General features: G+C 42.1%; 1 protein-coding gene across 1 annotated transcript; it reads right to left on the bottom strand.

Moving 5' to 3' along the window:
- Positions 1-3,790: 3,790 nt before the first annotated feature.
- NPM1 (nucleophosmin 1) lies at positions 3,791-16,003 on the bottom strand. Its single transcript, XM_088522635.1, has 11 exons — positions 15,858-16,003; positions 15,302-15,381; positions 12,448-12,567; positions 12,074-12,167; positions 11,156-11,259; positions 10,674-10,735; positions 10,127-10,181; positions 8,820-8,909; positions 7,785-7,886; positions 5,123-5,197; positions 3,791-4,144 (listed from the first exon to the last, which is right to left on the bottom strand). Exons 1-11 carry the CDS (start codon positions 15,919-15,921, stop codon positions 4,106-4,108), a joined length of 885 nt encoding a protein of 294 aa, XP_088378761.1. The 5' UTR covers positions 15,922-16,003; the 3' UTR covers positions 3,791-4,105.
- Positions 16,004-16,365: the final 362 nt, after the last annotated feature.

Here is a 16,365-nt window from a genome sequence, read left to right as displayed (position 1 = left end):
AAATACACAGCAAATCTCACCTTTCTGATTCATCACAACCAACAATTACAAGTTGTCTCTGCAGCAGAATTCTATAACATCTTAACTAACACTACTTTTCTGCTTTACTTTAGCCCAAATAAATCATTATTAAAACACACTCTTAAAAGAGATACTTGCATACAAGCAACTGCTGAAAAGCCAATCCAATGGAATGGATCTCAAAAATGGAATTATCCCAAAGTGTAAGTGTAGATTTGAAAATTTCCCCAGAAAGGAATGTGAAGCCCTCAGAGACACGCCTAAGCTCTTCACCAGGTCTCCTGTGTCAAATCCTTCAAGCCTAGCTCTCCTCTTTCAATCATATCTGAGAGCCATTATTCAGACAAAGCAACCCTTAATAAAAAACAGATCACCAAACCTCACTCAACACAACCACTTGGGCTCACAGCTGCTTGCCAGGACCTACTGCCCATTACACAAAACCAGGAAAATAAAGACACTCCATCTAACACTTAGCTCCAAAACCACTTAATTCATTTGTGATTTCTATATAACATTTCATAAGCGGGCTGTCATCTTTAACTCCCCATTGGGAAAACAGCAGTAGGAATAGGGATCTATCTGCTTGTTCCACAGGGAAAGAGGGGAAGAAAAGTTGGGAAGGGTTTGGCTGCTACTCAGTAATGGCACATTGGAAGAAGACAGGACATAGCCTGAGGTATCTGGGTAAAATTATGAGGAGGAGAGGACCAGAGCGTGTTCCAGCATGAACTTGGGCCCTGAGGGGCTGTCTGGGTGGCAAGAAGCCCAGAACCACCACCCATCCTGGCCCTGTTTTCCATTACCTCAGCCCACACACACTCCCTTCCACCCACTGCCAGCCACCCTTGAGGAGCTGCTCCTCTCCAAAGGCTGGAATAAGAGCCCAGTGCCAGCAGAGCAGAGAAGGGCCCAGTGCTCTCTGCAGCACAGGAGCTGCTGGGCTTCATGATTCTCTTTGGCTTCACTGTGCCAAAGTAGCCTGATTTGCAAAAGTACCAAGTAGGACCTCAAACATAATGGACCTAAAGTAGCTGCAAGCACCTGGTTCTCAAAGCAGCACAGTTAAGATACAGATCAAGATCTCCTAGGTGGAAAAATAACAGTATCCTTATCTTCCCTGAAATTCCATGTCTAGAAACAGACCTTTAAGAAGACTTACAGCTGCTACAAATGGCCCAAAGCAGAGAACAGGGCAGTCATGCCCTGTATAGGCCATGGCCCCAGGACAGAGCAACACTCCCACTCTCCACTTACGTAGAGGAGCTACAGGAAAGTTTAAGATTAAAGAATTATACAGTTGCAAGAGGCTATGAAGCATGGAAAAAAAGGCAAGGAACCACGGTGTCCCGCAAGTGAGCAAAGAAAGCAAGTACAGGAGAGGTCCTGGTACAGCTGCCTAGACAGGGACATTTCAGCACTCAAATGGGATGGCCAGCAACATGCCTAAGGTGGACAAGGAGCCTTTATTAGCACAAATCCTCTCCTACCCTACCTGCTCTCAAGGACTGAGAGGAGAGCCCTGAACAAGGGTGAGTATTCCCACCAAAACAGCAGTTCTGCTGCAGTTAAGCATCCTGTGTCATTAGGAATGACATAAGGGAGCTGCTCTGCACAATGCCCAAGCAGTACTTCCGTAAGCCAGAGCTGTTATTTGGTGACAATATAACAGACTTTCACACGTGAGATTAAATAGACTAAATTTTTAGAATTCCACTGCTCTCCTGTTCAAAGAACTGAAACACTAGGAAGTGAGTGGCAGAGGTGGTAGCAGTGTGCAACCCTTCCAAGGAGATGCCACCACCCCACAGGAGCCATCCGAGGAGCAGGATCCAAACATGGGCCAAGCGGTGGGAGATGTGGCCAGGAGAAACAGGTTAAACTAGGATGATCTGGGAGGGACAGGACACTAATGAGCGAGACACGGAGCAGAGCAGCAGCTACCACACTGCTTTTCACAGCTAACACTGCAACAACAGAAACAGGCAGAAAGCAGAGTAAGTGAGCTCAGCAGGAGACAGATTCTTGGCCTTACACCATGATGTACACCATGACAACACCAAGATGCCCCACGACACTCAACAGCTCGATGAAGCTTTGACACTGCAGTCCCTCCTACAGCACAGGAATGGATCCTCCATGAGATCTGCCTCTACCGGGCTGCCTTCCACCTCCCATCCTCACCCTCATGGCAAGCCTGGCTGCACCCCATGGGCCCAGTTCAGCCTGTGACCTATAGACAGATGATTTCCCAGCTTTTCTTAAAAGTTTAATATTCTAAATATTTTATTGGCTGGATAGCCTCTTACTGAAATTACTGTACAATTTTCACTTGTTTCAGCCAAAATTGAGGGCAATTTTACTTAAATGAGCCTGTCTGTGCCATTAGCTCTATTTCACTAGGGAAATTGGCTTTCACTTGTACATATGACATCATCTATTAACATAACCCCACCAAAATAGGCATTTCAAACCCTCATACTCTGCCATCTCACATGCTGCAATTATAGTCAAACTTAAATGAATCTTTTGACACTAGACTTGCACTGTATTCTTTGCTCCTCTACAATGTAGAGCACTTCTGTTTTTCCACAAGTTGGCTTCTGGAGAGTTGCACTGGTTTTCGTCACACCTGGAAACTTGTCTGTAAAACTCTAAGGGTTTTTAGAAGAGAAGAATTCATTATAGAGAATACTCTAAAAATACAACAGCTTGCAAAAGAACCAGTAGAGACCCAACACCCTGTTTGCTTGTTGCAAGGTGGTACCACAAATTTTTCTAATGTGTCATGACAGCAGCACTGAAGAGCAGGAAAAACTGCTTTTATCCACTAAACCACTGCAGAAGTCCAACTTGATGTGAACCCTTCAGGGAGTAAAAACCCAAACCTATACTGTGGAAACCTGCTTCAATAACTTCCAATTCCCTAATAATATTTGATGTGAAAAATGGCAGTCAGTTGCAGTTAAGAGTAAGTATTGCTCCTGCCTTTATATTACTGCCCTTACTATGCATTCTTCAGCATTAAAACATGTGAATATTCTTCACACACTCTGCCCACATTTGTGAACAGCAGGATTAAGCTGAACAGACAATGATCACCTGGAGAACTTCTGAACACGATCTCAGGAACTGATACAGGCTACCTACCTATTTGAATTTTGGGGATTTGCAATCCTCAAAGCCTGGAGATCAGCTCCCACCATTTCCAGGAATGCATCCACTGGCATTGATCTTGCTCAGCCTGAGTACTCTAGACACACCCTGCAGCTTAACACCCTTCTCCACAGAGCCCTTAGAGGATCCATTAAGTGAGCCAGCCTCAGAGAGCAGAGCCCTGTACGGCCACAGCACAGCCAGCATTCCCCAAATCACAAGGATTACGTTTTACAAGCAGTCACAAGCCCTACAGATTCAATTGTTAGAGAGAAACCATAAACCAAGCGCAATCAAACAGGGGCAGAAACTGAGATGCAGGAAAGTCTGTTTTAGGCAATTATATAATTAGTGGTCACTTCCAGACAAGGACACAGCCCAGCTTACCACTTAGTCTTCTCACCAAAGCATCTGTTCAGTAGCTGTTACACGCACAGAATTGGAGGAAAGTTGTCTTTCAACTTGACAGCGTAAATGAGACTTTATCTAATACATACTTGGTAAAGAGAAACAGCCAAAATACTTAGCAGTAGTTCCTATGAGAACTTTCGGGCCCTGTTATCTTCTGTATTCAGTATGCAGTCTACCCCAGCCCATAAAAAAGAAACGATAGTACTTTATTAAAATACTAAATTTTATTTTTTCCACGTACATTTAGTCTCCCCACCATTTCCATTTGTCTGACCACCACCACCATCATGCCTTATCAAAACATTCCATACATACTTAAAATGAAGCTGAGGGTGGAGTCCCGTCTTTAAAAACTAAACAGGCATTTTGGACAACACATTCTTGGCAAGGTAATCTGGATGACATTTATCAGACACTGTAGGGAAAGCTTTCAGCATTTGTAAAAAGGACAGCCAAATAATGGTTACAGAAATAAAGACTGCAGATTTTAATGAACTGTTTAAACTGTTTTCTTTTCTTACAGAGTCTGTCTCCACTGCCAGAGAGCTTGAATGACCTGGAAGTGCACACAAAAAGTTAGAAATCGAAATCTAGTTTTCCAATTATTTTCAGCTTACTATCTTCATTTATTCCACAAAATACTGACACTAAGTTACAATAAAAAAATGCATTCTTTTTCAGAGAAAATGAAGTTGAACTCAACATTAGGTACTTCTGTTAGGAGACTGCTATTCACAGTAAGTCACAATAATAAGAATTCAGTGAAGGTAAGTGAGAGGATGGGTGTGGACCAGCTAGGCAAATATTGGCTGAACTCTGCCTACCCTGGCTAATGTCAGACCAACTCCAGTAGCTGAGGCTAGCTGCTTTTAAACATTCTCTGAAGAACCTATCAATTTGTCTATCAGACAAGTTTACTCTGAACCACTGAAGGAAGCAGGAAAGCATAAGGAATTCTGTCACTGGAAGAAAGTTTTAACTTAGAAGAATTTTGATAGGGAAATCTAAGACATATTTTAACCTAGTACATGTCAAGTAATAGCTAATTCGGAAACTTGCTTCCTGATACCACCTTTTGGCTTGCCCTCTTACAAGAGTTCAGTTGACTTTGGGAGAAGAAGAGGCAAGAAAGCCATAATTTCAATTGCAAAACAGTTCCCCCTCCCAGACACCCTCCCCAACAAAGGAAGGCTGAACAGCAGACTAGCCTAGGTGGCCAAATTCAGCAGCAAGGAAAACCACAGCTCATTTCCTTAGCCAATACAGTGCCAAAAGGAAAATTCTGCGGGTTTAGTAAGCAAGAGATAATTTACCAACCGTATAAAAGTTGGAAAAATGTAATAAAATATTAGCTTTCTCATCTTAGCCAACTAAACCCTTAAAACTGTTCCCATTTATTTAATTTGAAGTATTGTTCGTGGTTTGTAACCCTTTGAAGCAGTCTGAAGCTTGTAAAGATTAAGAAGTGGAAAAGAATCTCTCTGTTAGGTTATAAACATTTTTGATTTTATCAAGCTCCACTAAATTCAGTTACCTTCTGGTCCTCCGTCCTGAAACAATTCTTAACATAGTTGGCAAACTTGGGTTCCAGCTTAGGAAGAGTAGTACCCTGTTATGGAAAAAGGCAAATTTAGTATATGCAATCCATTAAATGCCTCCCCTCCTCAAAAAAAGAGACTTATGGAGCTTAAGTACTTTGCAACACAAATGGAATTTTACTGGACTCACCTTGTTATCACCCAGTCTGCTATCAAACCATTTTCAACATCTTTCAATACAGTGCACTATAAATATATTTACCTGAGGGCAAATATATTACACTGAGGGCGCACACACCAAAACGGCTTTATAAGCAACTCTCCTCATGCTCAAAAGCAGGATAGTAAGCATTTATCACTTCCTTTATAGTCAACACGTATATGCTATTCGGTTAAATTAGCACTAATTCAATATTTATGGCTTCCTTAGAATAGGGTATAGTTTCAGACATGCTTATCCTTTAGGGGCAGGTTTTCTGCTTCAACTCTCTGAAAACTAACAGTCCATGCAGGGTTCCCTATTTTAAGGCTCATTTTTGTACATCTGTTCCATAAATTCATGAGCCATTCTACAGATATATTGATATATATGAAAATGCCTTTGCACGTACTCAACTGCACAAAGCAGATTCTGTAGCCCACAGATCCAGGTTGATCCTTTTACATCTTTTTTTTGTCCCCCTCCAGTAAAGGTAATAGGAATCACCTTAAAGAACATGAACTTCCACATGCCACACAATTCTAATTATTTTCAGCTACATCAGTTAAAATACCTAGCTTACAATTATAAAACATTTTGCTGCTGTTCAGCACATTGCAGAAGGGACATTTGCTCAATGAAAATAAAGATATATTAAGAATATCTGAAAACAAAGCACACAATCAGATGTTTGGATTTTGACGATGGTATCTGCCAAGTCCTGATGTTTTTCCCTTAAGTCGTACACACCGGACGAAGCTTACTACATACTACAGGAGTTCCATTTTAATATCACATTTTTCCCTGGCAATCCACACAAGCAATTTTTAAGCTTATAACTTGCAGGCCGCCTGCAAACAGCTATTGGATATGGCAGTGCACAGGCACTTGGCCTTACCAAGACACTGTACAGCACGATCCTGGAAAACACTAAATGAAGCTGCTTGCTACTGCTGCTACAGAGTTGTGCTTATTCAGCATCTCCCATTAAAACGGTTTCCAGCAACCAAAAAGCATATCCTATGCCAACCATTTGCCCACTGTTATTATGCAGTCTATACACTGTATTATTTCCCCACAGGGACATCTCTGCCCACTGTGGACTGGGTGTCTTTGGCTTACACTAGGCAGAGGCAATACTAATCACTGCTCCTGTGTGAGTCATGCAAAATCACCCTTAGCATGCCCTTGTTCCAAGAGGTTACTTTGACCTAGCAGAGTGATACCACCCATCACTGTCAGGTTCACAGCTTATCCAGGGATATGCAACTGGAGCCTGATAAAGTGTACCACAGATGCACCGTATTTCCTTCAAGCCATTCTGCCATATTTGGCCTTCACAGGACAAAGTTGCCTTGAAATATTAACAAGCAAAGCACGGGACAACTCCTAGCAATTTCTTTGATCACTTAATTGCCAGTTTATGAGGGAAACAGCCCAAGGCTAAATTCAGAAACCCAGAGCTCCTCATAAAATTGCCATCAACACAGACTTTACATTTATTCAAAAGTCTTTTATCCTTGTCTCCAACAAGGAATCTGATCAGTTGCCAGAATTACTCTGAATAACCAACAGGAATTCAATTAGTAACAGACTCCATTATGCATTTAGTGCCCATGTCAGCTCCTCACTGCCAGCTGTCCTGCAGTACAGGTGTGTAACTACTGAACTGTACTCCTGGTTACAGGCACATATTCAAACATGGCTACGGGTAAGAATTACTACCCCTACACCCTATTATAAACCAGTCTATACAGAGAGATTTTCACTAAAATGTGATTTTTAATACTTAAGCAGTAGCTAATAATAATACATAATGCTGAAATGTTAGTTGACAGCCATCAAAAGCCAAGATGTTGTTACTTGACCTTCAAAACATGAAACATCCATTGAAGGGAGACTGAATTCATTCAAATCTCCATCCCCAGTTCAGAAAGTAACTTCTTGTAGGACTTCCTTGATTCATGAAGGGTTATCACAAGCACCTATCTCCCCCTTCTGGAAGCTACAGAGCCTTACAAGTTTCCAAGGTTGCATTCTCCTTTTGAGCCAATCAGTTCCAAGCATTATAAAGCATTCTGCTTTAGCCTAGCTGCCTAAAACTAAGCACTTTGGGTATAGTGTCTGTTCTAAAATGTGCTAATTTTTTAATTTTTGTGAAAGCAATAGAAGCAGCTTTAAAAAAATCACTACTGCAGAAAAACAAAACTCTCAGAGAAAGCTCATGAGAAAATACGGGTAGCTTAAGGCCGCATACACCCAGGCACAGCAGTTCCCACTGAGGTGTTAACTTCACTGGTTTCTCACAGACAAAATAACTCTCATTTGTCCCAGAGTTTGTATTTCTTCAAGTTACAACACTGATACAGTGTTAATGGGACAGGAGCAAAATCTACACATACTTCTGCAAAGTAAAACAAATATCAAAACTGACCCAAGCAAGTTCTGAAAAAACTCACCTTATCTACGGACGCCTGCATTTTTGCTTTAATCTCCTCTAACGACAGAGGGACTTTTGGTGTTTTTGGAGTTAGAGACTTGTCCTTCTTGGAATCTGGAGTCTGAAACAATTACACATTGTTAGAAGCTTTCATATCCATGAAAAGCTGTTTATTATGCAAGAACTAGTCTCCTAGAAGCAAAGTTAAAACCTACTCAAATTTACACCTACTAGAGGAACAAGCTTTTAGACAGATACATCAGATACTTTTCAAATTCATAAAAGTTAAAAGTTGTGCTCCCAACAGTCCTTACAAAAGGAGGTCAAGAACACAATATTTAACTATGTAATTATGGTTAGCCCAGTGAGTATCTTACATTCCTGGGCAGATGTTTATCCAGCCCTTTCCCAATGGGAAATAAAACTGAAAATAGCACGAACAAATCAGTCATTTAGTGTTACCCACAGCCACAGCCATGTTATGCCAGTCATGCTTTAAAAAGGCATAAATCTGCTTTTGAGATGGTGTCTTCCATCCATTCCTTACTCATTTCTGTATGCAATCTTCCCTGAATGCAGGTTAAAACTGCAAGTCCAACATGAAACTTCAAACATGAAAAGTTCAGATAGATCTTCTGATACGCAAAATCATAAAAGCACAAAACAGAGCTGGGACAAGGCAGGTAGTAGGAAGCAACTAGAAGGAAGGATCAGTCTCCTCCTCAGTGCCAGTCTTTTCTCATACTATATCACGAGACTGACCAACATCCTCTTGTCCTAGCAACTGTGCAAAAAATACGAAGGCTAGCAGTTTAAACAAAAGCATCACTAAGGATCACCAGGGACAGCATGGCTGATACAACTGCATGAGACAAGATTTAACAGGGGCTGTACTACCAAAGACCATGACAGGAGAACACTAAGCAATGACAAAACAGTACTGCAGTTATGTTTTCTAGTCATATTCAAAAGGCTAGCAGGAACAATAAACAACTATTAAGGAGACACAAGTCCACATAATTAACATTAGCTTTACTCATTTGCATTCACTCACTTTTGATTTAGATGCTGGTGTGGACGGCTTGGAGTCTTTTCCATTTTGCTTTGCTTTCTGCATATTTTTTCCTGAAGATTCACGGGCAGGCTGAAAATAAAGCATTTAATGTCACTTGTCAAACTGTTACCCAATGGGTTTGTTAACATTATACTGAAGATTTGGTGACAAATGTATTACTTAACACAGAACAAAGCAGCAACAGCAGCATAGGAACAAACCTATGTGACTATCCAATCAAAAAGCATGTATATTGCAAGAACTCATAAATAACTAATTCTAGTTGGCACTGCAAGCTCATTCAGTGCTAGTTATTTGCAAGATCATAACCTTTACTTCCTCTCAGCATTGCCTGCAGAAGCACTGCCTAATATATGGACAATGCCCTCTGCATATTCAAAACGTGGTTTCTTGTACTACTATAAAAATCAAAGTAGTATTTCATTCAAGATGTTTGAGTACACTGTGAGAGGATCTGCACTTGACATCAGTAGCTTTAACATCTTTAAAACTATTGTGCACTTGAACTTACAGAAATGCATCAGCACAGAACAGCCTTTAGGGGAGTACCACATTAAGGGTTCATTTCCAGACAGCAGATATGTAAACATAAGCTGAAGCCAATGTAACCAACTTTAACAGATTAGTCACAACCTCCTTTATCTCTGCAGCCACCAAACAGTCTTAGTTTATTTTACCACCAGATGGCACTCAAGGACTGATGTAATTTCATACTAGCTGCCTGAAGCAAACATTTTCCAAGACATTCACATAAAGGTTTATTCAGTGAAAGCTTACATTGCTAAAAGCCTTCAACCGTATAAAGACTCAACAGGAAAAGCACAATCAACATCTCATCTACAGAAAAGAATTTTGTTTACTGTCCAACATCTAAACATACTACATATGACTACACTCAGGTGGTAAAGGACCATCCAGCCATCTCTGCTTGGTACCGAAGTAAATATGATCAATGAACACACACATCATAATATCCTACTACAATTGCCTATATGTAAAGTAAGGTAAGTCAAAATTCCAGAAAGCAGGGCTCTCTATTAACACAAGGATCCTGACTACCATCTCCCTTTACACAAATCTCAAGACATTCAACTCATAAAGGTCCCAAGACTTCAAGCAGTTTCTGCACTGGAGTAAGCTCAGGAGCTCAACCTAAACCTGTATCTCACTTTTGCAAACCAGCTCCTCCCATCCAGGGGTCTTACCTCCCAAAGATCACTCCCAGGCAATCAAACAGTTCGAGGTGCTAACACTTGTTCAAATATTTAAGTAGCAAGGCCACTTACTTTCTTTATTGGCACTTTCAGTTCTTCCTCATCTTCATCCAAGTCATCCTCATCACTGTAATTTAAAGGCAGTCACTCACCACAGTCCAGAATTTATAAACATGGCCAATTACTTTATTCACTAGGAATTTAGCTTACTTTTTCAATAAAAAAATCTTCATTAGTGAAGGAAGCTTTCCAATTCTGCCTTAGACTGGTCAAATCTCAAATTCTCTTTTTACTAGTAAAGTGTGCTATAAAGCATGCATCTTAGTATCAAAAATAATCCATTTTGAAATGTCACATTTCATGTAAACTGTCACTAAAGAAGGAATTCTGAATTTAAAGTTACTGAACTACAAGAAACTAAGTCTTCTAGCCCAGCATGAGGAACTTAAATTTTGAAAGTTACAGGTCAGCTTATAATGCAGACAAATACTTCAACTTATTGTGCATTTGTGCAGCTAAGGGATTTCCTGGCATATTTGCTGTGTCATAAGTAATCCATACTCTGAAGATTATCCAAATAATGGTATTTCAAAACACCATCAAAATCAGAAATACATACTCATCGTCATCATCATCCTCATCATCGTCATCCTCATCGTCTTCTGACAGTTTTGCTTTTTTCTAATAAAAAGAAATAAAGTCTGGTAACTGCCAATACTACAGCAATCGATCTCAACAATTTGCAACATAGGATGGTCTCAAACTAGCTAATATCAAAAAGTATTACTGCTCAGCATTGTCATGTAAATTTATCTGTGACTGTGACCTGGCAGATCATAAGTACCAGGAAAGCCAGGTAAGACACAACACCACTTCTGCAAAAAGAAATTTATAAAACCAAGACTGTCAATACTAAGATTTCACCTGGTGTAGAAAATCTACATTTACCTGCTTCTATAACTAAGGCTTGACAGCTGTCAATAAAACCTCTTACATGGCTTGCAGTAAATTAGATGAAACTGTTTACTCCTAAGCAGCATTAATACCAAGCAGTTCTAAAAAAAATGCAGATGAGCTGATTAAAAAAAAAAACACGCATGCCTGTGGTGTTTTAGCTCCTCCTCCACTTGCTGGTCTCTTTGTTGAGGCGTTCACAATTTTTGCATCATCTTCCTCATCATCTGATTCTGGTTCTTCCTCTAGTGCTGGTAAAATGAAAATGTACCAAAAATTCACTCAATATTAGTGAGAACAACATAATAAAGCTACAAGCAAGGGAAGACAATAGATTATTACCAAGAGCTGAAAAGGTCCACCTGAATTCCTAGAATTCAAGCATGCAAAAGCCTCTCATTAGGAAACTAACTGCTGAGGTCTGGTATTTTTTCCAGGTGACTTTATGCAGATGCTACAGAGCCTAAATCCATAGCAAACAGCCACCCAGATGCTGCCTGGAACACCTCCCTCAAAAGCAGTCTGTGAAGAACCCCTGGACAGAAAATGCCATTTCAAAAGCAGCTCTACATAAAGAAGCTAGTCCCAGCTTTTTAGCCCTTAAAATCCAAAAAAATTCAGGGTGGTCTTCTCAAAATCCAACTGATGAAGTAAAAAGCTTACAGCTGTGGAGTTTAACATTCATTTTTAAGGGAAATAATTAGAATTAGAAATTTAAAAGGGGGCAGAGTCTCCTTCTTCCTATAAAATAATGGACAAGCATTTCTCAACCCCTTTGCCCTCAAGGTACCTCATATGCCTCACAACAAGCAATTAAGATCTGAAAGACCAATATTAGGGAAAGCATTGACCATGCTGCTGACAGGTAGCGAGATCATGAAGTTCTGCCCCACAGGTTTCCCGATGCTAGGAATATGGAACATTTCCAACGCTGACACCTTAAGCAGGCCAAACTGTTTTACCAGCCGTTAACAAGGATATTTAACTTATAGACATTGAAAATGCGTTCTACTTGGCAAGTCAACAAACTTACATTTGAAAAGCAGTAAATAGATTAATACATACCTACAAGATGCTGACCACTGACATACACAGGCCCTGAGCCGCTTTTCAACCTCAAGACCACGGGTGGTGTTATCTCAAAGCCACCTAGTGAAACCTGAGGAAAAAAAATATTGCAATTTATTAGCACATTAAAGTCAAGGTGTGCTTAACAGTAAAAGCAAGAGTACAAACATTTGCAGATTCCAGGGCTAATGTAATTACCAGAAACTTCAGTCTTAACAGAATATTCCAGAAATATTTATGGCATCCATTTAAGCTTGTCACCGACAAGCATGCAGTTTCTATACATTTTAGTCAGTCATAAGCTTTTCCAGTATATTTTTCCTGGGAGGAGACCAAAAATTCATGCTACACTTACCACCACACATCCTTACCGTAGGCTGTACTGACATCTTCAGCGATGCCAATGTGACTTTAATAGGGTTGCCTTCGTAGTCCAGTGCTTCTGCTTCTACGACATGTAGCTCATCTTTAGCTCCAGCTCCCAAAGTAACCTGTAAAAGCAACAGAGCTTATAAGACATCTCAGGATAGCACTCCATCAAAGCAAAGCAGACAAATTTCTACTGGCTTATTGCTTTGAAGTAGGTCAGTGACAAACCCAAGCAGCACCAGAGCTGTCCCTAAGGAAGCAGCACAGATGCGTGGCTAGAAGGGTAATACCTGCCATTAGTACTACTGCACAAGCAAAAACTTCAGTTTTCCCTTCTTGCCATGTTTCACCTGCCAATTGCTTTAATACAACTTTTACATTACAAATTGCTTGTTTCCTTGAATTCTTCAATGAGCAGTGGAGTGTTACAGCTTCTGAGTTCAGTGCCATAATTTAAGCATGGAGTTCCTGCAGTAAGTGACAAAAGTCACTTCATTAGATGCAAAAACCCTTGCTGCAGGGAGGAAAGTGAGTGACACACACAAGACAGCCCTGAAATTCCAGTTCTGTAAGGCACTGGCACCTGAGTCAGGGTTATAACACAAGAGACCTGAAGCACAGGAAATTGCCTTCTCAAGGGAATACAGTTATTCCAGAGACAAGTACACAAGGTTCTGTTTCCTTTTTAGAGATCCTTGAAAGGAAAGCTCCCCACTCTCCAGGGGAGATCTGGGTGTAAATACTTCAGGCAAGCAGCAGGATGGATATCAAGTTTCCATTGTCTGCCTCTAGCTTTAGTCATCAGGACAAGACAGATCCAACTGCACACTATGAAAGAGGATATTGGATTTCCTACTCCTGGCAAGTTTTGTTGCAGCAAGCTCTAAGAGTAAGAGTGCAATTGTTACTCTTCACTCTCAAACTGGTCAGGAGCAATACACTTATCCTGGTGGAGAGTTCCAGGAGTTAGTAAGTCCATCTAAGAGCACTTCCCCTCACCCCTCAGTTACTGTTGTTACTCACACATGTTAAGCAATACACACTATTTTACCAACAAGCAATGTCAAGTATGCAGCAAGTATCCACCTATGTGCTTTTACTTTTATACTGAAGGCAAACACCATACTAGCAACTAGAAAGTAATGAAAAGGAGACCATTCATTCTATGTTTATAGCTGTCATTCAGACCAGCATTCAAGAAAACCCTCTCCAGCCATTTTTACCTCTACATGCATCAATGCTCCTCTTTCAGCTACATGCTTTTTATCACTTTTTTTGTGCAATCCACACCAACCCCACTGCCACACCTGCCAGTTAGCATCTTTATTCATCTAGTTTTACCAGGTTTACAGAGCTCAGTCTTCGAAGTTTGATCTTCCAGAAACTTTGTTCTGCTTGCCAAGGTGATTTTTGTTTCTAGACATCTTTCAACTCTCCCAGTCTTTCAGATATTGTGTTACATGGTTTTTGAACCCTCTTGTCTCTCCTACCAGTTATCTTTATTGGACTTTAAAAGGAAGTTTTCTGGACTAGACTTTCAGAATTAGACCTTCCTCCTTGAAAACTAAAACTAAGTACTACTGCTAAAGGTCCATCGATTGATCTCATCCCTCATGAAGAGGGGCCAACAAACAGAAGAGATGGTGCAGGTCATTTTCCAAAACCAGCAACTTTGGAAAAAGACACACAACTAATACATCACTCAGGGCTTGTGTCATCTGCACTATTTACACACAGATATGAGAACAATCCGCGTGAACTTGCCCTGTCCATATTCTTCACATGCTCTTCCTTCAAATTAAATTCTAAAAGGACATTAAGTACAAAGTACTCACTGTCAAGCCTCAGTAGTACTTTTTATAAAATGCAAGGACTCTACAAACATGGTCCACAAAATACCCTAATATTTAAAATAATGTGATAAATTATGTATTACTTGGAATGAGTTTTAACTTGGATAGCTTTTATTATCCTGGACTCCAGTAGGAACCAGGATTCTATAACTTACTTATTTGGAAACACCATCAAGGCATGTCTCCACATTTAAATGAGCTATTAAATGCTCGACTAAAGTATAGAGATGTGACAAATATTTAAGCCTTTTGTCTACAAAGTTGTGCCATGTTACTTTTTTGCTAACCAAAAGTCACATGCTTAAGTCCAGACAACAGAAATGTAGTGTCCTTCTTGCTTGGACAGAAGAAAAAAGGCATAACTAAAACTCTCAACGTGCAAATTTCTAGGCATACCCTGTTCAGTCAGCAGCTGTTCCATCAGATGAAGTGTCTGAATAAGATATCGCATTTCCCATAACATCCTTAAAAAAGGGGCCAACATTACTAGACAAAAGAACATTAGCCTCTTTCTTCCTCAACTTAGATGCTATATTAACTGTTTATGGGAAAACAGCATTGAAATTGTTTGGCAAACATAAGGAAAAAAAAAAGTCAAAATAAAGTTTCCTCAGTCGGCACCCATCTGTGAATAAAGGAGAAAAATGCAAATCCAACATCCCTGCTGCTCCTGCAGCATCTAAACTGTTGCACCAAGAATCCCAAAAGATATACGTCTGTTATTTCTTTTAGTAAGCTTTCACTGCCCTATCATGAATTATTTTTTTCATGTCTTGTCTACACCTTGTATCTTGTACCATAAGCCATGAAACAATAGAGATTTTTCCAGGTAGAATAGGATGCTCAGTTCCTAAGGAGAGGTTAGCTAGCTAATCGACACAAAAGACTTGGAAATGCAGCAGAAGAAACAAATACATGTCACAAAAGCTCACTTTTCATGATGTGGAACGTGACTACTTAAAAAGTAAATTTAAACTTGCAACTTAAAATAAAAAGTACTTGCCGTTCTCAAAGACAACTGATGCTCATTTTCTTCATCATCCACCTTGAACTGATACTCCTTGTCTGCTTTAAGCTCACAGCCTGTGAAAAGACCATTAAGCAGTAAGCAAAGCCCTGTGTTAAGGCTCAGGTCCTTGCCAGCTCCTCGCTCCTTGGCAGCTGCACGCGCCCCGCGTGGGACAGCAGCGCCCTCCACGCGCGCATGGCCATGAGGAAGCCGCGTGGTGGGGGAAAACCCCAGGCCGGTGCCCACCACGCGGCGCCTCCGCACGCGGCGGCCATTACGGCCCAGGCGGGCCCATCCGCGCGGGAAGCGGCCTGCAGGGCCCCGCGTGCGGCCGCCGCCGCGGAGTGGCCACGTGCGCGGGCCGCGCCGCGTCCTTAGGAACGGGCGGGCCAGGCCAGGCCAGGCCGCGCGGAACAAAAGCGGCCGCCACGTGCGCGCCGCCCGCCACGTGGGGCGGCGCGACCGTTAACGGTCGCCAACAGCCCCCCTCCCCCTCCCGCCGCGAGGAGCCACCGCCCGCGCGAGGCGAGGAGGGCGGCGGCCGCGTTACCGAAGAGGAAGGTCTGCGGGCGCAGCGGGCCCATGCTCTCCATGTCCATGGCGCTGTCCTCCATGTTCGCGGCCTGCGGCGGGACGGGCGGAGCGGGCGGGCGGCTGCGGCGCGGCGGGCGGACGCGCACTAAAGGAAGCGGCGCGCCCGCCCCCTCCCAGATATAGCCCGCGCGCTCTCGCGAGAGCGGCAGGCCCCGTCCCTTCGCGCCGCGCAGGCGCAGCCGCTGCCTCCGCGCGCGGCCCCGCCGCGCCGTGTGGGGGCTCGGGAGCGCGCGCAGCGGCGGGGGGTCACAAAATGGTGGCGGGGGCGAGCGCGGCGCCGTGGGGATAAATGCCGGTTTTTAACGTGCTGAAGCGCCGCATTCGCCTCCCTCCTTCACTAAGAGCTTCCGCCCCGCGCTTGGGAAAGCTGAGGGATAGCTCTGCAGAGTGTGCACGTCCTGCTTGCCTTGATCAGGCCAAGGCTTGGTGAAGAGTTAGTTATTTCTCCAATACATGAGTTTATA

Source organism: Tinamus guttatus, unplaced genomic scaffold (assembly GCF_059628265.1).
Source record: "Tinamus guttatus ecotype Peru unplaced genomic scaffold, ASM5962826v1 Tinamus_guttatus_pri_ptg000155l, whole genome shotgun sequence".
In the NCBI taxonomy this organism is placed as follows: Eukaryota; Metazoa; Chordata; class Aves; order Tinamiformes; family Tinamidae; genus Tinamus; species Tinamus guttatus.
The sequence above is the reverse complement of the archived record's forward strand: the minus strand, read 5'-3'. Positions and strand labels throughout refer to the sequence as shown.